Below are 25,241 nucleotides of genomic sequence, written 5' to 3' on the forward strand. Positions count from 1 at the left end.
TTAAATGAAATTACAACTAAAACCTTTGACAGCAATAAGACCAGGCAGTGCCTTTAGTAATAAGGCTCTTTTATATGTAAGGTGGGACTTCCATTCTGTCTCTGGTACTTCACCGTTTTAAATATCTAGTTGCCATAGAAACGCTCATATGAGAAACCATTCAAAAGCTTAAAAATTAAACTTTCCACAAATGTCAGTCGCTCTACTTAAAAGTTACGTTTTTAAAAAGTTCCAACAGCATTGTTAAAGGCTATTCTTCTTCTCTTAGTCCGGTCTTCTCTCCTCAGAAAATGTATTTCTGTCAGGCACAAGAGTAGGGTTGAGTTTACAGAAGCTCATGAATATTAATTATGGTATTTGACAGTCTGATTGGCTAAAGGTTTGTGTCTAGTCTGTCCACTGATGAATCAACAGGGTGGTAATAGCTTCTGACCTACATCTGGCCACTTCAAAGCCAGTTTGAGATGCATCTGGCTTGCTAACAGAAGTCAAGTTTGGTTTCTAAACTAAACTAAATGATCAAAAACTAAATTTCTGTGAAATTATTCCACTACTCTTCAACCGTTTATGCAAATTTGCATTTATACAATTAGATTTCAACTGAAAATAAGGTAGGATCCAGAGTCTGTCCTCAGGCATACAGCTGGAAGCTTTATGTAAGTAAATATTCAGAGACGTATATCTGTGGTGCTTCCAAGTCTGGACGACCTCAAGCTGTTGTGGCACACTGTGACATGACATCATCAGGCTCTTGTGTAGACACGGTGTAAGACAGAACGTAATACAAATTTGATTAAATCAGTCAGTTTTAATTTACCCGGAAACCGAAACTGAATATTTAAAAAGAATAGACACGAACGATAATTTCATTTATCACATCAAACGGAAGCCTAACATCAAAACAACATCCAGATCAGAATAAACGAGCAAGAGGCTAATTTCAGCAAGTTTGTTCTCATGGTAACAGTTTCACAAGCAACTTTGCTAAAGCAATGAAGGATGCTGCTTGATTTGCAGTATTTTATACACTTTTTTTTATACACTTTATACACATTTTATACACTTTTTTTTTCTCCCCTTTGCTAGACTTATTGAAGCAGCAAGCAACAGTATAAACCACGGCAAACATGCATAATAAAATCCAATAAATCTACATAATAAACCAATTTCTTGGAACACTCTGGGTTTAATAAAGGTGTAGCTCTGTCAACAATCTTTGTGCAATGAAATGTTAGCTCAAAAGAAAGTAATTTTACCTAATCCCTCAGTTTTTACAGTAAGACACTTACAAAGTACACAGGTCTAGACAGTATACATTACAACACCCACAGAACGTACACTACCTTGTGCCTTATTGAATAATTTGTGTAAATGCTTTAACAGAGCTTAGAGTAGTAGTTCACCCAAAAATGAACATTTGATGAAAATGTCTTCACCCTCAGGCCATCCGAGATTTAGAGGAGTTTGTTGAAATAGATGTAGAGAAATTCTCACTTGCTCACCAATGCATCCTCTGCAGTGAATGGGTGCCATCAGAATGAAAGCTGATAAAAACATCACCATAATTCACAAGTAATCCAAATGACTTCCTGTGGAGTGAAAAGCGGTGTTTGTAAGGTTAAAAGAAAATCCATTAAGGTGTTTTAACTTTTAACATTCACTTCTGACCAAAATACAAGCCCATAATTCTTAACAATACTTCCTCTAGTGAAAAAAATCCATCCTCCTGTTGTCCTCACACATCAAGATCCACCCACACATTTGTTTAATTGCGTTTTGGACTTTTACTTCACACTGTTCAGCCCTGATTCAGACAAGACTTTTTTACTGAAGCAATATTACAGATGGAGGATTAAATAAAAATGAAAAACATCTTGATGGATTTTATTCATTACAAACACACAGCTGTTTAATTTACAAGGCATTAACTGATGGACTGGAGTAACGTGGATTATTGTAATGTTTTAATCACCTGTTTGGACTCTCATTCTGACGGCACCCATTCACTGCAGAGGATCCATTGGTGAGCAAGTGATGCAATGCTAAATACATCCAAATCTGTCCTGATGAAAAAAAACAAACTCATCTATTTCTTTGACGGCCTGAGGTTGGGTACCTTTTTGGGTAAACCATTCCTTTATTGCAACACCATAACATTCCTTTAAAACGTGACGAGGAACCAAAACTGTGGTGAGAAAACACTACGTTACCCTGGTAAGCATGCGCCATGTTGTGATGTGTCATCTATGTGCAGTCCAACCACTGTCTGCTTGTGTAAGGGTGAGAGTATAACAGTGATGTAATGAAGCAGTAAAACACAGAGAAAGAGATGTGGTGGTGGGAGGATATGAGTAGGAGGTGGTGACAGGGGCATCATTATCCTAAACAAACCAGTGAGCGTGGGAGTGTGTGCGAGAGGGGGAGGAAAAGAGAGTGTGTGTGTACGCACTCCCTCACGCCTCACTTTCAGATGAGAATGAGCGCTCCCCACTGCAAGCGCTTTGTGCATCCAAGGACACCATATATGAAGACAAGATATTTGCCCAGGATAAACTATGAATGTGTGACTATGTTTATGCAAGTGTGTGTGTATATGTGAGAATGTGTGGTGTTAAATGTGAGAAATATCAGAGAAAAGCAGGAGCGCATGTAGGCGGAAACCATTTACAGTCTGTCTCAAAGTGAACCCCCATGGCTCTCTCACTAAGAAAGACAGACATCTCCCACAAGAAATTGCCCACAAGAATTTAGTGTTCCACCTCACGGCGCAGGACATCATCTATCCAAAACAGAGATGAAGCCATTTGTTACTAAATGACACATCATCCATTTCAGCTCAGAGTTCGGCAGAGTAAAAAACCCATCATTATAGCTGGGGGTCGGCGGTCGCAGCGGTGCATCTGTGCATGTAATGGCCAGTTTATCATTTCAGAAAGTATGACGTGATGTTCTGTCTGATTGAGCTCAACTCGTGGTATGTGTATTTGAGTTGTGCCTGTTCTCACGAGCAGGCGGAGTCCTGTTGTTGACACGGGAGAGGATATAACCTTGAGTCATCCCTCTGGGAGAGACTCGACAGGAAAACTCAAAAGACGTTTGGGTGTGAGCCATGAGCCAACAAAGAATATTTCCCACTCTATTTTCTGACCGGATGAGCTGCGTTTGAAGCTGCCAACAATGCAGAACTAATTTTCACATATTGACCTGGCTCAAAATAAAGAATATAAACCTCTATGGCTTGCATTAGGGAGGACAAAAGAAGTAGTGCTTTGGTACCAAGCTGATGCTAAATTAAAGAGAAACAAGCATCCACAAAAACAGCTGTGTTCCTGCAGCACTGGTAGTAAAACATCTCAATTGGATATTAGTAGGTTCTGCAGTGTAAATGTGCAGCATAAAACACGTACCAATGTTTAATGTGTTAATGTTAAATCAAACAATACAGTATTATGAAAGTGACCCTGCTTGTGGCTGGATAACTTTAGTAATATTAACAAAGATAAACACAAATTTAAGCCTAAAGAAAAACAAAAGAAAAGTAATTTACAGCTCAGTTTAATTAAAGATCTGCGTCCCAGTCAAACTGGCACCATTAAAACCACATTATTAGTTGTATATATCTAATAATCATGCAGTGAAAACTATGCCAATTAAGTATATTACATTTAATTACTTAGTATTTATTTCTGTTTCACAGTGGTTGACTTGAATACTTGATACTGCTATTTACTGCACATAAATAATTACTTAACTTGATTTTAAAAATATTTTAAACTGCTAAATTAAAGTAGATTCGCATGATCATATCGTTAGATAGATCACCCAGCCCTACCTCAAAACATTTTCAGCTTTCTCTTTCTGCAAATGTTTTGGTGTAGTGATATGACGGCACCCAAAAGATGGATAAAAAAGGCACACGGGGGAATTTTTACCTTACAAACTACAGACATGGCTGATTTGCATGGGATTAAGATTACAGACAATCTCCGCAATTATTAAAAATGTCTGGAGGTCACTAGTTAATACTAATCCCATGCGAATATGGCTTTTGCTTTCTTTTGTTTCTGCATTTCTCGCAATATTTCTAAGCGTGTCACGCAATATTTATTTTAGCATTATTTCAATTAACCAAAAGTATTAACAGTTTTTGATTCAGTTAACAATAACACTCAGTGCATTTACATGGACAACAATAATTTAATTGTAATACGATTAAGACAATACTCTAAGAATCTACCATGTAAACAGAGATTTTTGATTACCTTAATCTGGCTAAAATCACATTCGAATCAAATTAAGGCATGTGTAGTATTCCTATTTTAGTCACATTACTGTAGTGCAGTATAAACATGTAAAAACCTTAATTATTACCATTGTGTAGGACTTTGATGCATTTTGCAACAGGATAAACACACGGCAGTGGTCAAACATTTGACGGCAAATAAAAGAGCTTCCACACCGCCATCGTCTGTATGCACGTACAAATAATTAACTGCACATGATCTGTGCGATTAATTGAACTATGTACTATAACATGTAAAACGGGAACATGAAAGGAATATTCTAAAAGCAACTCATGCAAACACCTTAAATCATAATATTGGTAATAATAAGGTAAATAATTAGATTACTTATGTCCATATAAACGAAGTCACTGTTAGTCAGAAGCTCTAGAGCATGACATCACATCCTGTTGCCCATATTTTTTGCGGGGTCCAAAGTCATTTTGGAAGCCTAGTGTGTCTGTAGCTTAACATAGCTCCTAGATATAATCTCCCTGCAGAGTTCAGCTGCTACTCTAATCGCTCATCAGGGTTTTTGGGTTCACTAGAAAATTATAGTCAGGTGTGTTAGCAGACTGAGAGCAGCTACTGTAGATCTCCAGGATTGAGCACTCCTGCTCTAATGCAAGCACTTCTGTTATTGAGTAATGAATGCGCGCACATACACACACACAGAGACAGACAGAGAGAGAGAGAGAGAGAGAGAGAGAGAGAGAGAGAGAGAGAGAGAGAGAGAGAGAGAGAGAGAGAGAGCGCACACACTACTCTTAATCAAAACAGAATGACTCATTGTGACACTGCTGTTGAACAATTGCACAGGTTCTCACAAACCACACCTGTCCATTATCTACATATAACTGCATATGAAAATTACAGTGCAAAACAGCCATCAGTCAAATGATTTTAGTATTGTAACACACACACATACACACACACCATCCTACCGTATCTTTCATTTTAACCATGAATGTTTGAATTTCAGTTAAAAGCATAGTTCAACCAAAAATGGAAATTTGTCATCATTTCGTCACCCTCATGTTGTTCCAAACCAGTACAAATCCTAGTCAGCTGTTGAACATACTAAAAAATAGCCATAAATGGTGTTGTCCTCCAGTGCGACCGCAGCAGCTGCACCCCCCTAAGGATGACCCTTGTTGACCGTAGTAATTATGGGAGTCAATGTCTACGGTCATCTGTTTGATTACCAACATTCAAAATATTTTCTTGTGTTCAACAGAAGAAACTCACTCATTCAGACTTGAAACAACATGAGCGTGAGTAAATGATGACTACATTTTTGGGGGAGAACTATCCCTTTAACAACTCTTTCTTAGCTGCAGCTTCTGCAAAAGCTTCTACAATAAAATGTGCTAACTTGATTATGACCACGGTCATTAAGATAAATAAATCAAATCTCAAGTGTCTTATACTGTTTGAATGAGATCTTGTATTAATTTATTACTTTACAGGAACAGTAGCAATTAATTGTAGTATCTTGACACCAACTATGATTACCTTGGTAACTTTTATTAAGGGTTGGTATTAGTGACACAAGCTATAAATTCAATCTAGCAATGTGATATGGTAAATTGCTGAAAATGAATGGTTACCATTGTGAATTTTTGTATAGGAGTGTCTTTCACACATCATAGATGATTTGTTGTATGTCCAGGGGGTCTGTGACTGAGGCTGAGACTCTCTCTGTGATTCATTTTCAGCTAGAGAGAGTGGGATTCAAGTGCTTATACCGTTTGCGAGTTTAAATGAGAGGTGAAGTGCACTGTCGACCGTGTTATACATGAGGGGGAGTTTCTCTCATATAAAGACAGGCAACTGTTTAAAGATTATTCATACTGAATGAATCAGTATGTTTGAATGAATCAGTTGAGCAAATTAATTAATGTCTCATTCATAACGACTGTAGCTGCATACTTCTCTACTATATACAGTGACGTAAAGCAGTGTGAAAAGAGTATTGTCCGAATCCATAGTATTTAGAAAACAGTAGGCAAGTAGTACCAGGGTAACATATGATGGGCACTCCAGATGAATACTTCATTATCCCAATTGGTTGAGCGAATAATTCAACGACTCATTCATAATATTAGCCACTTGTCACCATACACAGGAGCAACAACATAACCTTCAGAAAGAGTCACTGAAAAATACCCACTACTAATATGCTGTCTGTATTAGTAGACTGACAGTCTGCCTGAATCAACAAATCTCTCCAACAAAAGTCAACTAGGGTCTAAATTCACTCAGGGCTCCTGATAGTGAGGTAGTAGATTAAGTCCATGCCCAAAAAGGGCTTGAATGATCATTAGACTATGGAGATTGCATCACAAATACAAAGCAGATTTCGCTGCCGTACCTTTAGCAATCCTGATAGGGAACAAGCATCTTTAGGGTCAAGCATACACCCATTCTCACATCCTTGACAGAACAAAGTACTGACCAACAATTCTGACAGCCTCCCTGTAGCAGAAAGTGAAATGCTATTTTAAGAAGTTAAAGCCCTCAAACTAGATCTGCTTTTTAAACTGATCATAAATGATGCATCGGTGAGTTTCCCTGCAGCACGGCAGATGAATTCCCATCCACTGCTGTCAGCCCCTTTGACTTCATTTTCCACGCAAACTGGAGAAATTGAGTGAGTGAAACAAGGAATAATTTATGCCAGTACATAAACTAGGTCTGAAAAGCTTCGGATTTAAAAAGGTATGATGCAAAAAGCTTTTCAGCTAGATTCTGACAGTCGGGCCTAATGAAAGCAACATCGGCACTTTGCTGAGCATGTGGTTCCATTAGTGCGTGCTTTGTGTCGTCATGTCGGATCAAGCCACACAGTTTGCCTGTTCCCTTGAAGCTAAAACAGGATGGCGAGACTCACCCAAGTCTTTAGATCCTTGGCTTTCACTGGCCAGCTCTCCCATTCTCACCAGAGCATCAAAATAGCCCTTTGCTGCAAACGTCACACCTGCAAAAGATGGAGACAAGCGGAAAAATGTGTCACAAACATTCTCCTCTCTCATTACAGCAGTATATTCCATGATCAAAGGCCCATCATGAAGACGGGACGGCTCTCAGCTGCACATGTTGATGTCAGTCCAGCTGAGTAATGAGCAGCAAAAAATGATGTCAATGATGAGTCTGTTTCACAACAGGAAACACGATCAGTTTTACAGGAAACACATTTAGAAGGAGTAAAGATTGCTCTCCTGTGACTATGGAAATTGGGCCCTTTTTTCTTTACCAGACCAGCCCAGCTGTCTCCCTCACACACACACTGCTTTCCTATCCCATGCCTCATTACGGTTTTAAAATGTAATAATAAAAATAAAAAACAAACAATCTCATTATCATTATCTCCAATGTGTGCGTTTGATTGGGTGTTTTTCCAGCTGTGGTCTAGCCTAGTCTAGTTTGGTGTTGGGCCAGCATAGCTAAGCGATTTACTAGTACAACCTAACTGTTGCAATGACCTTTTCAGAGACTTCATGAACTACTACTACTATTGCTTTTCACTGCTCTAGCAGGTTTCGGTCTCATTAAAACACCAGAGACAAACTCAGGCTGATGTAATGGACAGAAGATATTTACTGTATACAGTGCTCTGCAAATGTTTGGAAATGCTCAAGGCAATGTGGGGTTTTGGACAATATGAATATAAATCTTTATCATTTTTTGACAACTCTGCATTATAAGTAACAACAAAAAATATCCATCCATCCATCCCTGTCTGGGATCAGCAAGATTTACAAAAATACAGTGAAAATAGTGATATTGCCTCCAGTGTCACATGATCCTACAGTATTGTTTCTAATTTATTGATATGCTGTTGAAAATATTTTTTTTTTTTGTGGATGAACAACATTCGAGGAACAGCATTTATTTGAAATAGTTTTATTCAGCATAGACGCATTCAGTTAATTAATGACATTTATAGTGTTAGAAAAAAAAAATAAAAAAAAAATATCGTATACAGTATATGAAATATCTGTACAGAACATCAAAAAAAGAAGAAAAAAATCTGCTAACAGAAGTTAGTCAATTAAATTAAACCGGTGCTGCGAAACAGATGAAACAGAAATCTGGAACAGCCAAATAGCAAATGCTAGTGATTTCCGTAGGACTGGCAGCAGCACTCAGTAATAAGTTTCGGAGTAAACAGGTATGCATCTCCTCCCTAACAGATGTTCACTGGAATCAACTGCTCGGACTTCATGACTCTCACTCTCGGCCTATGAACACCATACTGAGGAATAACACAGCCACTGTGACAAACTAGAACTGCACAGCAAGATCTGAAAGCAAAGAATCTGGTCTTCACCCAAAAACTTCCAAGAGCAGCTCAGGTATTATTATGCAACAGTGCTTTCTGAAAGTGTGTCCCAGACTGCACCATGGCTGAAATGTTGTCTCTCTCTCTTCAAAACGGATACCAGTCAGCTCTTCTTTAAGGAACTCATTCAGAAATCAATCAGAACCTTCATTTGAATCTATGGAGAGTGCTTAAAACCACCCTGCGCTTCTGGCACAGGTAGAAAAAAAAATTGAGCAAACAATTCATCAAGCTGGCCAGCTGTGGCTCTGATTAAGTAAGGCAAAGCAGACGGTTGAACAAGGTGAGCCGCTATGTGGATAGAGTTCAGGGGTAATTGACAAGGAAATTATGAAAAAAAATGTGCCTGACATCAACTCTAGGAACAGAAACAGTGAGAGAAGGCCCTCGGTTTCTTTGCTTCTTCCTTTATTTATCTAGGTTGGATAGGCCAGTAGATGAACTCATATTTTTGCTGATATACTGATTTGATAGGAATCAAGAAGGAATCTAACACTGTAATATAATTTAATTGTCAACTATTTTAATGGTTGCCAACTACAAAATGTAGAAAAGGTTTACGTGACAAGTCAACTTTAATTGAATATTTCAATAAAATATTACAACTGAAAAAAAAATATTAAATAGCAAGTACTGTACTTAAAACTTACACATTTTTACTGAGAAGAGATATAGATAGATATTTCAGTTATATGTAGGTATTGATTATATTTTTGTTATGTTTCAAGTCACCATTAGAGTGATTAGTGTTCTCTTTGGAGAGTTTTAAAGTTGAAATGGTTTTAAAACGTTAAGCTTATGCATTTTTTTCAGTTTGCTCAACAAACCGACAGACAAGTTAAACTAACCACTATTATTTCAATCCTCATCTTCACTTGAAATGCAAGCTTAATGAATTTTAATACACACATGAATTTTTTTTTTTGAGTTTGTAGAACTTATTTCTTAAGACCAACTTTAATTGTGAATTTGATTCAACATTTTCCATAAGCTACATAACTGTAAAACCCCCCGTAGATGCTTCCATCAAGCTTTTGAAATTGCAACCTTTATTTCATTTTTTTATTTTATTTTTTTATGCTGAAATGCTGAGATAGGCTTCAGTATTTGGAGCAGAATGGTTAAGTGAAAACTTGGATTTTTACAATTCTCATCCATATATGCAAGACTCCGGCTTTGAAATTCTCTATTTTACTGAGAAAGAACCCTGTCATAACACACTCCTCCTACTGCACTCATTCATCTTTCTGTGCCTGAGGCTCTAAAACAAATCAGCAAGAACAATACCAGTCAGAAATAATAAATGGGGGTAGAAAGCCTTGCTGACTTTGTGTCTGAGTGATTTCATTTCCTAAAACACGAGGTAGGGTGGTAAAGACAAGGCCTGAGAGCAAAAGAGGATTACATTTTATTCTGGTGGGCTTAGTGGTCCAGGACCTCTACCACCAGAGCCCAGTTTCCCTCAGTACAGGGTAGTCAATTATGGAATAAATCTCTTTTTCAACTATGTGTCTTCTCTTTATGCCCTTTCAGCCATGTCTGGGTAAAAACCCATGGCATTTTCTACCCCACTGCTGCATAATTTGCACTACCACTAGCAGTCTGGCAGCATATGGACCCCTGTGTACAGTCAGACACTTTTTGAGGATAAGAGTCACTTTTACCACCTCAGCCAATTGACCTTTAATGCTCAATAGTTTTCGGTTGGGTGCTGGGATTTAAGGGAAGCCCCTGTTTTGTTTGTGACTTGCTAAAGGAGTATTGTGAATTCAATAAGGGTAAGCGGAGTTGACGCCATTTGTACGTTGTAAATTTTTTACAAAAAAAATAAATAAAAATACTACATTTAAAACCTGTTAATTAGTAAACCAAGTTATCTTACCATTTACAGTGACTTTTTAAAATGGTTACATTATGTTTATATTTTACTACAAGTTAATGTCAAATTTAAGGTTTTTGGAAGTAAATACTATAATTTACCGCATTATTTACAGTGAAGTAAAAAGACATTCCCAGAATTTCTTTGCGACACTTCACATATGATATGATCATTTTACACAAATATTTTTTCCTTCTGACTTATGTCAACTTTACAGTATTTATGTTACAGTTTATATTATTTTGTTGGTTACACTGTAACCCAGATTTCCATCTTTATAAGTAGAGTATAATGCATGGCCAGCTGTGCATTAAACTATTTTAAAGCTGATAATGATATTTGCAGCACTATATTTTACTTTAAAATAGCAAGGAATATAATGTAGTCTAAGTTATTTTACAGAAAAAAAAAAGTGACGGGGCAGCATTGACAAGACGTTTCTGTGCTTATGAATGTTTGTGTGTGTGCGCGAGCGTGCATCAATGAAAGCAACGCATTAATACAGAAATATGAATAAAATTGATAAAACTGACTTGGAACTACCTGTACAGTTTTATTGTATACCTGCCAATCAGAATTGAGTATTCGGACAGAACATTGTATAAGAAAAGAGATATTCCTTTAAGATGCATCCTTGCAAATCACCCTAAATGTTTTTCGTCCACTGTTGGCCCTCGGCTGCCAGAGCAAGATTACATTTGCTAATGTGAACGGAGACATCAATGGGCAATTGTGTGGCTTTCATCAGCCACCTACCGCACAAAGCCTTTAAAGTTGTCTGATTGTTCCTCTGTCTAATGGCTAAATATCAAATGATCGTTGAGGCTGGGCACATTATCTCCTCTGTGAATGCCCTCATCAGCAGAGCTTTTGTGTTCGACCCATCTGAGCTCAGGAGGTGTCTCGGGCTGTGAGAGAGTTGATAAGGCCGTATGGCCATCTGAATGATAGGATGACAAATATTGTCATCATCCTCAAATGAACTGGCCTTAAAGGTGGATGGGAAGGCGTGCAGGGTTTGGACAGCTGCCTGAATGAGGAATTAAACGGGGGACGTCTGGAGATGTGATGTGAGGGTACTTACTTGAGAGAGCCTTCTCGTAGTTCTTTCCCATGGCGATGAAATTCCGCAAACAGGGATTGAACTGTTCCATGATGGTCTGCAAGAGAGGGAAAGGTTTGTTTATAAGGCAGAACTGCAACATGTGCATTGGGTTATCTGTAGGCCCAAATAAATCCTCACACTAAGGATACACCACATTTTAAAGGCTAACAAATGCCAATAAACCTATGATTATCACCTATGGCCAGTAAGCTAGTATTAAAATTCCATACTATTTTGTCTAAATAAAAGTGAAATAAAATGCTATTACTTTAAAATGCTCCAAGTTAACAAGGCTGGAATATGTGCTCAAAAATAAAGTAGAAACACTTATATTGTAAAATACTGATACAGTTTAAAATAACCGTTCATCTGATGATCCATCAGAAATCATTCTAAAATGCTGATTTAATAAATAAATAAATTATAAATATAAGGGCTAGGGTTAGAAAAAAAACATTTAAATAACCATTATTGGGCATAGTCTCATCTATACTAATAGAGTCCTCACAAAAAAGAAAAAGAACAAAGCAGGCAATTTGTAATATGGGAGCAATTTGACAGTTTTTACACACACACACACATACATAAACACACATATACTTTCTTCACAATTAAATTCAATAATGAACTTGTCCCATCCACAGCTTGTTACTAACTACTTGGCTAATTTAGAAAATCCTATCAGCTACACATTAGAGTATTATCTAGCTTAGTTTACCAAAAAAAAATATATAAAATGTATATCTATATATACAAACAACGTCAGCAGATAGCACCTGGGGCTGCTTATTAAAAGGCAACTGATAGCATTTACCACCTGCTGAAAAGACTAGATTATGCATGACTTTCCATGGTGGTTTAGTGCATGCCTTTATCGTTAAGCTGGTTGACCAAGGACTTCCAGCACAAAACATAACATATGAGGCAGCAGGGGCTGTGCATCCAAACATACCAAAGATGCTTCCATTTTCCCTCATGCAAAAACTGTCCACAGCATCATCCCTTGTTCACACCACCCATCATTCCATGTTGTGTTAAACAGTGTGAGATTATTCTTGTGGGAGGAAAGCAGACACTCATTCTAGGGGTGAGCAAAGAGATTTGACATTTTGCTCAGGGCTTTGATGCGGTGTTTAAGAGGATGCAAAGAAGTAAAATAGATAGAAAGTGATTATATGTTAGGAGTTAATGAACATTTTGATCTGAAGTTTGGGGGCTTGTTAAACTGCTTGTATACAGTGCATTTTAAGGAAGGGCTGGGATGTCTGGTGTTTCTGAGAGAGCATCTATGCAGGGAAGGGCAAATTGTCTCGAAGCTCAGTTCCTAGTGCAACCAAAATAAACACTTTATCACCTCACCATGCTGTAATCCTTCAGTGATGCTCACTCGAGCGGGCATCTGTCATAGCACCCTGAGTACCATCCACTTCACCTTCAGGGCTTCCTCCAATTAGAGCAGCCATAGTCTGCCAGGGCCTTAGGGTTAACAAAGGCCTGAAGCTGACAGCAACACCCCGCTTTCTTCCTCCAAAATTCACCATAAATTACTACATCCCATACCGCTGCTGTTAACACCTCACAGTGGGCCAATCACCGGTTTGACAAACTGCGTCGCAATGCAATAATTTTCCAAAATTTTATTTATGTGAAAATATGAAGTCTGGAAATGCCTGTTAGGGTTGGAGCTAAACTCTGCAGGACACGGAGACAAAGAGAAAAATACTGTAGCAGGCCGATCACTCACTGTTAATGATGCACAAACTATTGGAAGAAAATACCAAATACTGATTTGGGGGTTTATATGAACAAGTTTCTGAGGTTGAATTGACACTTCAAAAAAAAAAGTTTATAATTAGATGGTATTTTCTTTTCATCTAGTCTCTGTAGCAGTGTTTCAGTTTAGCGCTGCTTTTGTTTCAGAGCTATAACAAAAATACTGTGATATTTTTGCTTAATACAATCAAAATCCAATACCGGCCCATGCCTACCTCACATGATCCCTCCATAAACAACTCAAAAAAAAAGTCCAAATCAAAATTTTCACAGTAATCATTACTAACACTCAAACTCAACCCCTTTTACTGGCACCAAATTTGGCTCCAACTTGTCTCAACACACCTAGTTTGCCTAGTAAGACCTTGATTAACTGGTTCAGTTGTGTTTAATAAGGGTTGGAGCTAAACTCTGCAGGACACGGCCCTCCAGGACTAAGTTCAGGCTGTGTTTACACTTGGCATTAACATGCAACCTACCTATGTGTATCTGGATGTTGTCCACATACACATTGAAAAGACAAGTGTAAACGCACTTCTGATTAGAATGTTATCCGATCAGTGTATCCTGCTCCAGAGATAGTCAAGGATGCATTGTGACCAGTTCTCAGTGTAATGTTAAAGGGGGGGGGGGGGGGGGGTGAAATGCTTGTTTTCACTCAATATCCTGTTAATCTAGAGTACCTATAGAGTAGTACTGCATCCTTCATAACTCCAAAAAGTCTTTAGTTTTATTATATTTATAAGAGAAAGATAGTCTGTACCGATTTTTCCCGGAAAAACACGAGCGCCTGGAGGCGTGACGTGTGGGCGGAGCTAAAGAATCACGGGCGCGAGTAGGCTTTTGCGTTGAGAGCGTTTGGAAGCTGTGACTTTACCGTGAGGAAAAAACATCCAAAACAAACCATGGCTAACAGTCAGATTCAGCCGTTTATTTATGATCCAGAATCAGATCCAGAGGCTGAAATTTAACAAGAGCAGCATCAGCAACAACGTCTCTATGTGGTATGTATTGAAACTATATATTTGCTTAGCGGTTTTGGAAAATGACTAAGTTCCACTTAATGCCGTCTTTTTATTTTATTTTATTTTTTTTAAGCTGTACATGTGGAAAGTGCAGTTTGATGACAACATCGCATGTTGTTTACTTGATGTGCTTACGCGCCGATTGCTAAATTAACAACACAGAGATATTTGAAGCAGTTTTACTCACCCCCTGAGGTTCCAACACACGATTGTGACCCTTTTTCGTTGGGATTGCATTATCCTTAAGAAATAAACGATGTGCAAATCCGGCGTCAAACTGTGCCTTGTTTGTAAAACAAGCATCTTCGAAATGCAGGGAACAAACACAAACACTTGCACACCTCTGTTGATGCTCTGTAAAAATAAACTCCATCCACTGGTCCCTTAATGCTGTTTTTTTTGTGGTAATCTGTGCAGGGTTGTCTTGCCCTGGCAACCAAAAACACACTTCTTTTGTGAAATTTCGCTCTCGCCCTGGTCAGTGAATGTCTCGTCTCTGCTCTGCTATACGGGAGCGCGTGCTCTTCCGGCAGAAATTCCGCTCCATCTAACTTCACACAGACCCATACTTTTTGGAGTATTTTTGGAACAAAAATACTTCTTCAAACGTACAACTTAATTTTTGAAACTTTGTCCATGTTTAGCATGGGAATCCAACTCTTTAACAGTGTAAAAAAAACTCCATATGCATGAAATAGCATTTCACCCCCCCTTTAAAAGCGATCTACCCATCGTGTCTGCATTCAAAAGGTCAAACGAAATGCAAAACCCCACCCCCTCTCTTGCGAACTGTGTGGAGCGGAAATGAGACTCCTACACTTATCTTTTCATTTCAGGTTGACTTTGCACTAGTGTTGTCACGATACCAAAATTATGGGACATGAGCGTGTTTGTTTTTGGTTCTTCCAAATATCAACAGTGTTTGGCAAAATTTGCTTAGTGCACCTTTAATGGAACCATTAGCATTTGGTGATTTAAGTATTAGGAACCAAGTGGCACCCAACAGAGTAGTTACCACATAAGCTGTAGCTAACTTTGTCCCAATTTGATTAAGACATAGTGCAACCCAGGATGAAGCATTTTTGAGCATTTTAGGCAGGGTAGATGCTTTTCAATCAGTCAAGATACATAGATGAGCCAAATACAGACTGGAACATGTCAACAGACGGAGAAATACCAGGTCAAAACGCTCTCAGTTGCTTGGACTGAAAGGCATATTTGGGCTGACTTTATCTAGCAAATTTGGGTCAGGTATTAATAGCTATCAAACTACTTGAGGACTCAAAATTCACCTATCAATCCTTCAAAATTGTCAATGTCTTCCACAATAAACTCTGAGAGAAATACGAGTTAGGGAATCTCTCTTAGAGCGACAAGAAGACCTGTTCCCCAGGCTTCATTGACTTGACGTCACAGGTCACCTTCTCGCTCCTGCCACACTCTCTGGGCAGCTCTAAAAGTGGGTCTGCACCTGACGGAGAATAAGGTGGGCAGCAGTGCCTCAGCAAAATCAGTCACCCCAGGAGCTCCATTAGATGGAAAGAAGAAAGAGACAGAGACACAGCGAGTGAAGAAAAAAGACAATCAAAATATTAGCAAGGATTTTGTTTGGGCTTCATGTGTCTTATGTCAGTTTGCAGGCTTTGGCACAACAAGACAAGGTATGAAATGAGATGATATGTGGAGAGCTCACATTGACACGGAGTACAGTTCTCTTCTCTAAAGGATGAAAGACCGCTCTCCATTTCCAAGGGATTTGAAAAAAAATCTTTCTTTACCTACACTCTGACTCTTTCCCTCTCCATCCCTATTCCCTTGGTGACTTCTTTATAATCCCATGTCAGCAACTCATTAAAAAGATCTCATCAACAGCATCCTCATAACACGTGAGGGCAAAAAAAAATAAAAAAAATAAAAAAAGAGGAAGAGAAAGATAAGGTACAATGAGGAGAGGTAGAGATGTGAAGAGCCTGGTGCTACATGTGGGTGGTTTACATAACGGTTAGGCGAGACCAGGACATGGCACTCCAGCAATCAAGAGCAAAACTGGGCGATGCTAATGTAGGAATGATAGAACAGTAATGAAGTGGGCTCCAAAACCTAGTGAGCGGCCTATCCAGGTGACATTTTAAGGCATCTGGACGGCATTTTAAGGCATGTCGCAAAACTGGCTTCAATGAAGCTGGAAGCATTGCATGCATCTTTCGCAGGGAAGGCAATCCCAGGATGCTACATTAACCCAAATAATCTGTTTAGACGGCTGAATAAAACTGAAAAGCATTCATGTAAACAACTTAGCTTGTGCATGCCCTGCAGCATTGCTCAGAATACATGTAAAGTTACAATTTAAAGTGATCTAATTTATCTAAAATGTGTGTGCAATGTATTTATATGTGTATTGGAGTACATTAGTTTAGCCATACATTAACGTCAAACAATAATCTAATCAATACTGTGCTTCTGGTGTGCTTTTAGGAACACTTATTTTTGTCAATGTACCGAGTTCCACATCAGCCACTTCTAATTTGTCATTTCAGGTAAAATGCGGTCTATGAGGACATCTGTCTATGTAAGCAGCAGACTGCAAGACAGCTCACAGCAGCAGAGCTGTAGTCAGCAGTCCACTGCTTACAAAAATTAGACGGTGTAACTCTCAAACACCATTCATCACTGAAAAACTAAGCAATTTGCATCTTCTGCTAATGCTAGTGTCACGTAAGCTAGGTGTAATTAGTTTGGTGTAATGCTAGCACCTTGAACTCATGAATCACAAGTGAGGTCAGATGGAGTGGGCGGGGCTTGGGTGGTTTCTTTTCTAAATTCTGTCAGTGTGGCTAATTTTATCATCCCAGTCCTCGTGTGCTACATCTGCCAGCCTAATTGCAAGAGCTAATTGGAATATGAGGACAGCATACACTTTGTCTGAGAGCTTGGCTATTTCCTGACTCTCTGTACGGGGGACGTGTGAAACACCTTTACTTTAGTGACAAGACAAGAAAGCGACAGCAAAAACAGTGGAACAAAATATGGTTAATATTGCAAATGTATACAGTTAAAGTTGGTATTGAGCTTTGAGGTGTATGAGGTGTCAAAATTCAGCCAAGCAAGTAAAATACAGATATTTTATTTCCCCACAATGCTAGCGGTGCAACTACTACTGTGAAAAAATAAAACGTTGCGACATTAACTTTCATCTTTCCCATATTCATGTTCTTCTAGTGAGCCTATAGGTCGTTTTATTTAGGTTTAGGTTGAGTCAAAATATCTACAACAGTTGGCTGTTTGAACTGCCTTTGAGCCTTTTATCTTGTGTGTCAATTAAATACGCCATAAGGAAATTGGTATTCCATTTAAATTTTGATTGGTATACAATCAAAAAATAGCAATGATGCCTTTATAAGCAATTTATGAGTAACCACTTTTTGGCTCATATGATAATTGCCATTTCATCAGTGGATTGTATGTGAATCCTTGGCCCTTCCTGTCATCATCAAGAAGTGGAAAAAAAAACAGAAATATGAAGCTGCACCCAACGCATTCATTTATTTCCAAACAAAGCCATATCATGCACTACCTCCAGATTCAAACCTACAAACCTTTTGATTCCCAACCAAGGCAACCATTGCTCATGCCACCCAGCATTTATGGTACTGTGGGGAACCCAATGTTGATTTTAATACCTGGCATTAGCACTGACAAGCTAGAAATAAAAGAAATAAAGTATTAGCAATAAAAGGCTAAGGAAAAATGTTCCCTAAGCACACTCCGAGAAGCGTTTGAGAGGAAACAGGGCCAGGAGGAGAGACAAGATATTATTACAGATGTGAGTTACTTCTTCTTGGGGCCCTGATCATGTGGTCTAGCTGTATTTTATGGTTAAGGCCAATTGATCATACATGATTACCCCTAACATAAATCTAACTAGTTTGAAGCAAAACTAGTTTTGGTATCAAAAAGTAACTGAAAACAGATTTACAGTAAGAAGAGTTTGGGTTCACTAAGGGGCTGATCACATAGGAACTGTTCCTATCTTCCATCTGTGCAGTTTAAAATAGTAAGCTTAATAAAAATGTGTTTTACGTTAAGGATAATTTCTCTAACAACAAAAATGGCTGGTATGCTACTTTTTAAATACCAGCAATGTGTTTCTGTTTTTTTTTTGTGTGTGGGGCTTAATATATGATTGACACTAAATAAAAGGTTCAGAATCGTGGCTGCGCGATAAATCACGTGAGATATTTAAGACCCCTGTCTTAATCACATCAAGGGGCCAAAAAGAGCAGGATCATCTGTTACCCTCTCTGTTTCTGGGCAGGCTTATTTTCAATATGCAATACAGATCTAGTCTCTGTTTGGATCCCTAATTCAGGATCAACAACCACAAATCCTGCTAAACATAAGCCGGCCAATATAGTTCCCAGCTGGTTTTACTTCAAACAAGTTTTTATATCGGAAATCATGTGGTGACCAAACAGACATTCCAAAAAACATTCTAAAAAACAAACACAGGCCCACCAATATGTTAAATTGTTAATAACACAACAAAAATCAGTGCAGTTTTCTTTCTTCGGATGACATATTTCCATTCGAGAGTGCAGGCAAAGCATTAATCACTCATCAGTTAAAGAACAACCACAGAAAAAAAAAAAAACACACTATCATGCTAAACCACTAAATAGCAGAAGGATCCTTAAAGACACCCTGATTATCTGAAGGAATTTCCCGAATGCACTTCATGAGAAGCACCACTGGGCTGACCACACTACAGAGCTGCTGGAGTCAAGCCAAGGCCAGTGTTCAGACACATGAGACGATAAGAAACTTACATTCTGCATTATATTCAGTGTATAACAAACATTCGACTATCTGAGCAACTGGAATAAAAATAAAATATTTTTTCTTGTAAGGAATAAGGGATAAGGAAAGAAAATTCGAAATTAAAAGCAGTTTAAGGATGTAAAGAACAGCTTGACTAATTCTGAATGTGTAGTTTTTACCATTAACACTGAACGATTAGTTTCCGTCCCCTAATTTCACTGGTCCAGCAGTGCTTCAATAGCAATGACATTTAGCCCAATACCCATTTACACGTAGTCCACTGAGACTTTTCACTGTTTGTTGGTGGCATTTCAGACCAGTATGTGAGTGGTTCTGAGTTTAGGTCAAGGCATCATGTTTTCTCTTGCTCCACGGTCACAGAGCTATTGCTTGTGTAATTTTGCAAAAAGAAGAGAATGAAAGCCTGTTGAGGCAGTCTACAACAAAAAGCTCAGACGATCGATACTGTGCCATTGGTTGCAATAACGGTGTATCTAGATTCAATTAGCCCAATTAAATGAAGCTGGTCTGAGAGAGACAGTGGCATCTCTAGCTGGACACATTGGTCTTTGCTTCAGAACGTGGGTGATGCTGTTAGACAGCGCTTTCAACACATAACCTCCTGAACCCTGTGACAACACTTCATATTCCTGCAGCTCACTGACGGTTTCCATGGGAACATCTGCAAATGTGTCTTCCTCTACACGCTAATCGATTTAAATTTGAGAACTTAATTAGGAGTGGACTAAGTGTCTCCTGATCATTAAAGGAAGACTGCACTTTTATTGAAAATAGGCTCATTTTCCAACTGTCCTAGATTTAAACAGAAGAGTTCACCGTTTCTGAATCCATTCAGCCGATCTCCGGGTCTGGCTTTAGCACTGTTAGCTTAGCTTAGCATAGATCATTGAATTGGATTAGACCGTTAGCATCTCGCTCAAAAATGACCAAAGAGTTTCGGTATTTTTCCTATTTAAAACTCGACTCTTCTGCAATTACATTGTGTACAAATACCGGCGGGAAATGAAGAGTGATTGTGATTTTCTGGGCCAGTACCACTAGGATCTATGCGTTCATTCTGTTGTGATAATCAAGGAACTTTGATTTTACACAGCACCTGAAAATAGTTTGTGTAATTGCAGAAATGGAGTTGCTGGGGACTATTTTCAGGTGCTGCGTAATATAACTGTTTTTGACATTATCGTTAAAGGTCCCATGACGTGGATTATTTTCTTTTTTTAAAAGCTTTTTTAAAATGTTTCCTGAGGTGTACTTCTATTGTTAATATGAATTTTACATTTAAAATTTTTAAATAAAAGGCATTTTTATATCCTGATATTAGTCCTATGGCTTGAATGCTCTGTTTGAAGGGGCGTGTCTGCTGTGAGACTCAAAGTAAACGATAACTGTTGTGATTGGCTGACACCTTTGCATTCGAAATGCGTATTACTTGTGGAACACTTCTCAAATACTTTTACTATGTTTTTTTTGTTGTTTTTTTACTATCACAGCTGTCGATATTATTGAATCATGGAAGTGTTGATTACAGCATAATTTTTTAGATCTTTTCCCATCACATGAATCACTGCAGTGATGAGCATTGAGTAGCAGAGTCTGTTTATCGCGTGAATGTAGTGTTCTCGTCATTGCAACATTTTTTTCTCACAAAATGCTTTCACCACAACTAACAGCAAACACAATAATCGACATGAATACAGTAAGAGCTTCATTGTGCAGCATAACAGCGTCATTCATTATAACGGCAGTTTGGGCAAATGTGCAGATATACTCGCGATGTGTGATTGACAGATTTTTCTCAAAGGCAGAGCAAGACACCCAGAGCTTGGTTTACACCTATTGAAATTCCTAGCCACTGGGGGACCATATACAGGCTGTTGAAACTCATATTAATGTTAAAAAAAACTCATACAATTTTCATGTCATGGGACCTTTAAGTGTCCGTTAAGAGTGATGCAAAATACAATTTGAAATCCGATTTGAGCAGTCAGAGCTTCCAGACTGAGACGTACAAATCTGATTCAAATCACATTTCAAACCCCCACCATATATGGTTTCTATAAGATTTGGAAAAACACCCTTCTAAACCTATTTAAAAGCAAATACACTACAGTTTAAAAGTCTGGGGTCAGTAAGACTTTAGTATTTTGTATAATTTTCACACAGGACACATAAAAATGACCAAAAGTAAAAAATAAATAAATAAATAAAAAACCATTCTTGATATCACAAAGCAATATTATTTTAAATAAATGCAGTTCTTTTGGAAAAGTATTTCTATTAATCAAGAAAAAAAACTGAATATAAAAAGAAATGTTTCTTTACTGGCAAATCATCATATTAGGATGATTTCTGAATGATAATATTTTCCACCACAGGAATACATTCTATTTACAAATATTAAAACAGAAAACAATTATTTTAAATTGTAATAGTTTTCACAATACTCCTGTATTTTTGATCAAACAAATGCAGCGTTTGTGAGCAAGAGAGACGTAAACTTCACAGACCCTAAACCTTTAAATGGCAATGTACATCGAGATTTGCACATGTATAAGATATATATCTATATATTATATATAATATATATCTCCAAAAATATCAAAAAGGTGAACATTGAGGTATAATTGCTCAGCCCGAGTTTGTTCACACACTTCACACTATAAGTGACTAACAGCATCCTCCTCCTTCAGAAACAGGAAGACATCCTTCACTTTCATCTGCAGAACACAAGAGCAGACTGTTCACAAGAGAGTCCTCCTTGAGTTCCCGAGGTTAAAGTTGACCTCTTCAGAGAGATCTAATTCAGTGTGCCCTATTTGTCACAGCTGGATTGACCCCTGTGACCCAGACATAATGAAAACGTGTTCCTATAGGAAAAAGTTCAAGGCCATTAGCTCCATTACGGTCAAGCAGTAAAAAGGTTAGAAATAAATGCAGCATTACTCTGTGCTAATCCCATTCTGTATGTCTATGTGCATGTAAGCAACCGCTGGTAAATTACTGCTAGAATCAAAAGCAGAGGAGGTTCCTTTCCCCCGACTCTATGACCTGCCGCCCACACCTCCTCCTAAATAATTACAGGCCCACATATCCACACAGCAATTACAGACCATTTCCACAAGGACCGGGAAGCTCTCTTTCTCACCTACACTCCTCCTCCCAATTCTTGCTCCCACATTCATCTGTTCTTTCAAAGGCCAGTCTCGAGATCTCATTCCCTTTTTCATTTTTATATAACTTTCTACTTACTTGGGACTTTCTTCAACTATGGGAACCTATCACCTGGGGGTTGATTTTATTTAAACTAACAGATTACAGTTTTTTTTTTTTTTTTTTGGTAAATGAAGGTAACATGAAACCTTGCCATGTCTCAATCACTTCTACTTTTGAAATTTACTTACACTACTATTCAAATGTTTAGGGTTAGAAAGATTTATCTATTTGGTCCCTATGAACAGTCTCTTACCAGGGCTGCATTTATTTGACCAAAACTAAAGTAAAACCAATAAAACGGTTTTAAATTTAGTGTAATTTAATCCGGTGTTGAACTTTCCTTTTATTATCAATGTAGAAATCAGTTGTGCTGCTTAAGATTTCTGTGTAAACCGCAATTCATTTTTATTTTTCAGGATTTTCTGATGAATAGGAAAAAAAAAAAACTGCCTTTGTCTTTAATGTCACTTTTGGTCAATTTAATGCATCCTTTATTTAAAGAATATATAATCAAACTTTTGATTAATTTACATATTTTATTGTCCCTTCTTCCGGATCCTGGATTTCAATACTGCCATTTTATTCCAAAAAGTGAGGTGAGAAGTGGTGGAAATGACATTCGTTCTTGACAGTTCAGGTGGGAAAAAATGGCAAAAGTGACAGAATTCATCAGTGATGGAGATACTGTATATACCCTGTTAACTGACAAAAACTATACTAAAGTCCAAAGTGGCAATTGAAAAACACTCAATTAATAAATATGCTAAACCAAGCTATCCCACGTTCCATATGCATGAAGCATTCGTCTTAGCATCATCAGGTTTAATGTGTTGAATCATTATGCAATAAATCCAAAGTGCGTTGTTGCTAATGGTAAAAAAGGTGTGTATTTTGTGAACACTCGGCAACATTACTTGCAAGCTCTGAGTATTAGAGATAGAGAGCTCTTTGAAGAGAGAGCTCAGACAATAAGATGTGGCAACGGCTCACAGCCATCCACCCCCGGACCGAGAGGAGAGTGGGTGTGCGGAGTGAATCCATCTCTTATAAAACCCATTCCCTTTCAAATGACTGTCGGGAAACCTATGATAAAAGTAATCTCTTGAGGCCTAGGGACTTCTGACATTGCAGCAAAAGCTACATCTTTGTCGAGATCACAAAGGCAACTGCTCAAAGTTGTTTTACACTTATTAAATATATCACAAGGGATTGTAAGGTCAAGAGATCCATTAACTTGGTGTCAGAGAAATGACTGTAAACGTATTGATTGTTTCAAAAGGGCTGTGAGAATTTCATAGGAATCGCAAATAAATGTAATTCGTCATCATTATTTACTCGCCCTTATGTTGTTTCAAACTCAAAAGATGTTCTTTTATTAAATGGAACACAAAGATAATTTTTAAGAATCTCTAAGCAACTCTTTTTTCCCCATACACACATAGTGACCATCTGTTAAACTCCAAAAATCCTAAAAAAGGCACAACAACATAGCCAAAACAATCAGACCATATTCTGCTTCACAAGGGGAAAAAACAGCATAGTTTGAAGGGTAATGAATGGGAAATGCATTATAACTTTTTTTAAGGTCTAGTCACAACGTATTGGAATTAAATTGGTGTTCCTCAAAAAAAGCTTTTGAAAGCTTCAGAAGGCTTGCAATATAGCTAATGGGTTATATGGACTACTTTTATAATACATTTCTGGTGCTTTTTTTTAGCTTTAAAGCAGTTTAAAAAGCTGCTTAACTTCTCATTTTGTGTTCTAAAGACAGAAGAACATTAAATTGGTTTTAAATGACACGAGGGTGATAGGATAGGATTTTCTTTTTAGGTGAACTATCCCTCTAAGAATTAGAAAAAAAGAAAAACTGATCTAAAATGGCTAATCTATTAGATCATTAGCCCCATTACATGAACATGAACTTTGTGTTAATGATGAATATAACCAAATACATGCCCTCAATATCTGCTTCTATCTGCGGTCTGTGAATCTCACAAACATTCTGTAGCATGTTGTTGCTAAGAAACCACCTGTCCAGATTTCTACATGAAAAATATTTTCTCTGACTTCCTCTGGAAAAAAAAAAAAAAAAAGGAAGAAGAAATAATAATAGTTTGCTCCTGGTGAATGAGTCCCTGAACAAGTGAAATGTCACACCTGTTGGGTATGACGCTTTATCAAACGGGAACGTAATATGCATATTGTAACCGAAACCGTTGCTTGTTATTTCCATTCTCCAATATCAGTCATGGCATGTAGGAAAAACAACAACAACAACAAAAGACACACCTATACGTTTCCCCTGGGATTGTGAACATGGTAACCATGTTTACTTCACTCTAAGTTGACTATTTGGGAGAGGTGGTAGAGACACTCCTATGGTATTGTTTCACCTGTAGACAAGATGAAACATGTCCTACTGCATCACATGTCTCTCCCTACAACCGGATCATCACCACTGGAGGAGATTCTAATAAATAACTATACATTCAAAGTAGCGGTCGACCGATATATCGGCCGATATTTGGAATTTTTTTATATCGGTAGATAAGTTTTTCTGCTTGGTTGATGTGTTCGAGGCGGTTTTATTTTGTTGGTGCACCTGACTTTTATTTTGACAGAATTGAGAGCGGCAGCACCTGAGTGCGCATAGTGCTCACACTCTTGTTCGTCGTCGTTAACTGTCAAATATGGATAGAAGTCTGTCTAATAATCAGATAGAACGGTTAAAGGAATTAATGTATACAAAGTATTATAACAATATATTTTATATTAGGCC

General features: G+C 37.9%; 1 protein-coding gene across 5 annotated transcripts in view; it reads right to left on the reverse strand.

Moving 5' to 3' along the window:
• LOC113051311 (brain-specific angiogenesis inhibitor 1-associated protein 2-like) overlaps positions 1–25,241 on the reverse strand; it is a 69,645-nt gene that overhangs the window by 40,966 nt on the left and 3,438 nt on the right. For all 5 annotated transcript variants that reach the window (XM_026214959.1, XM_026214929.1, XM_026214944.1 and 2 more), the window contains exons 2-3: positions 11,592–11,667; positions 7,177–7,263 (exon numbers count right to left, since the gene is read on the reverse strand). In XM_026214959.1, coding sequence (XP_026070744.1) covers positions 7,177–7,263; positions 11,592–11,667 — 163 coding nt within the window. The remainder of the gene's footprint in view (positions 1–7,176; positions 7,264–11,591; positions 11,668–25,241) is intronic.

The sequence above is a fragment of the Carassius auratus genome, chromosome 3 (assembly GCF_003368295.1).
Source record: "Carassius auratus strain Wakin chromosome 3, ASM336829v1, whole genome shotgun sequence".
Taxonomy (NCBI): Eukaryota; Metazoa; Chordata; class Actinopteri; order Cypriniformes; family Cyprinidae; genus Carassius; species Carassius auratus.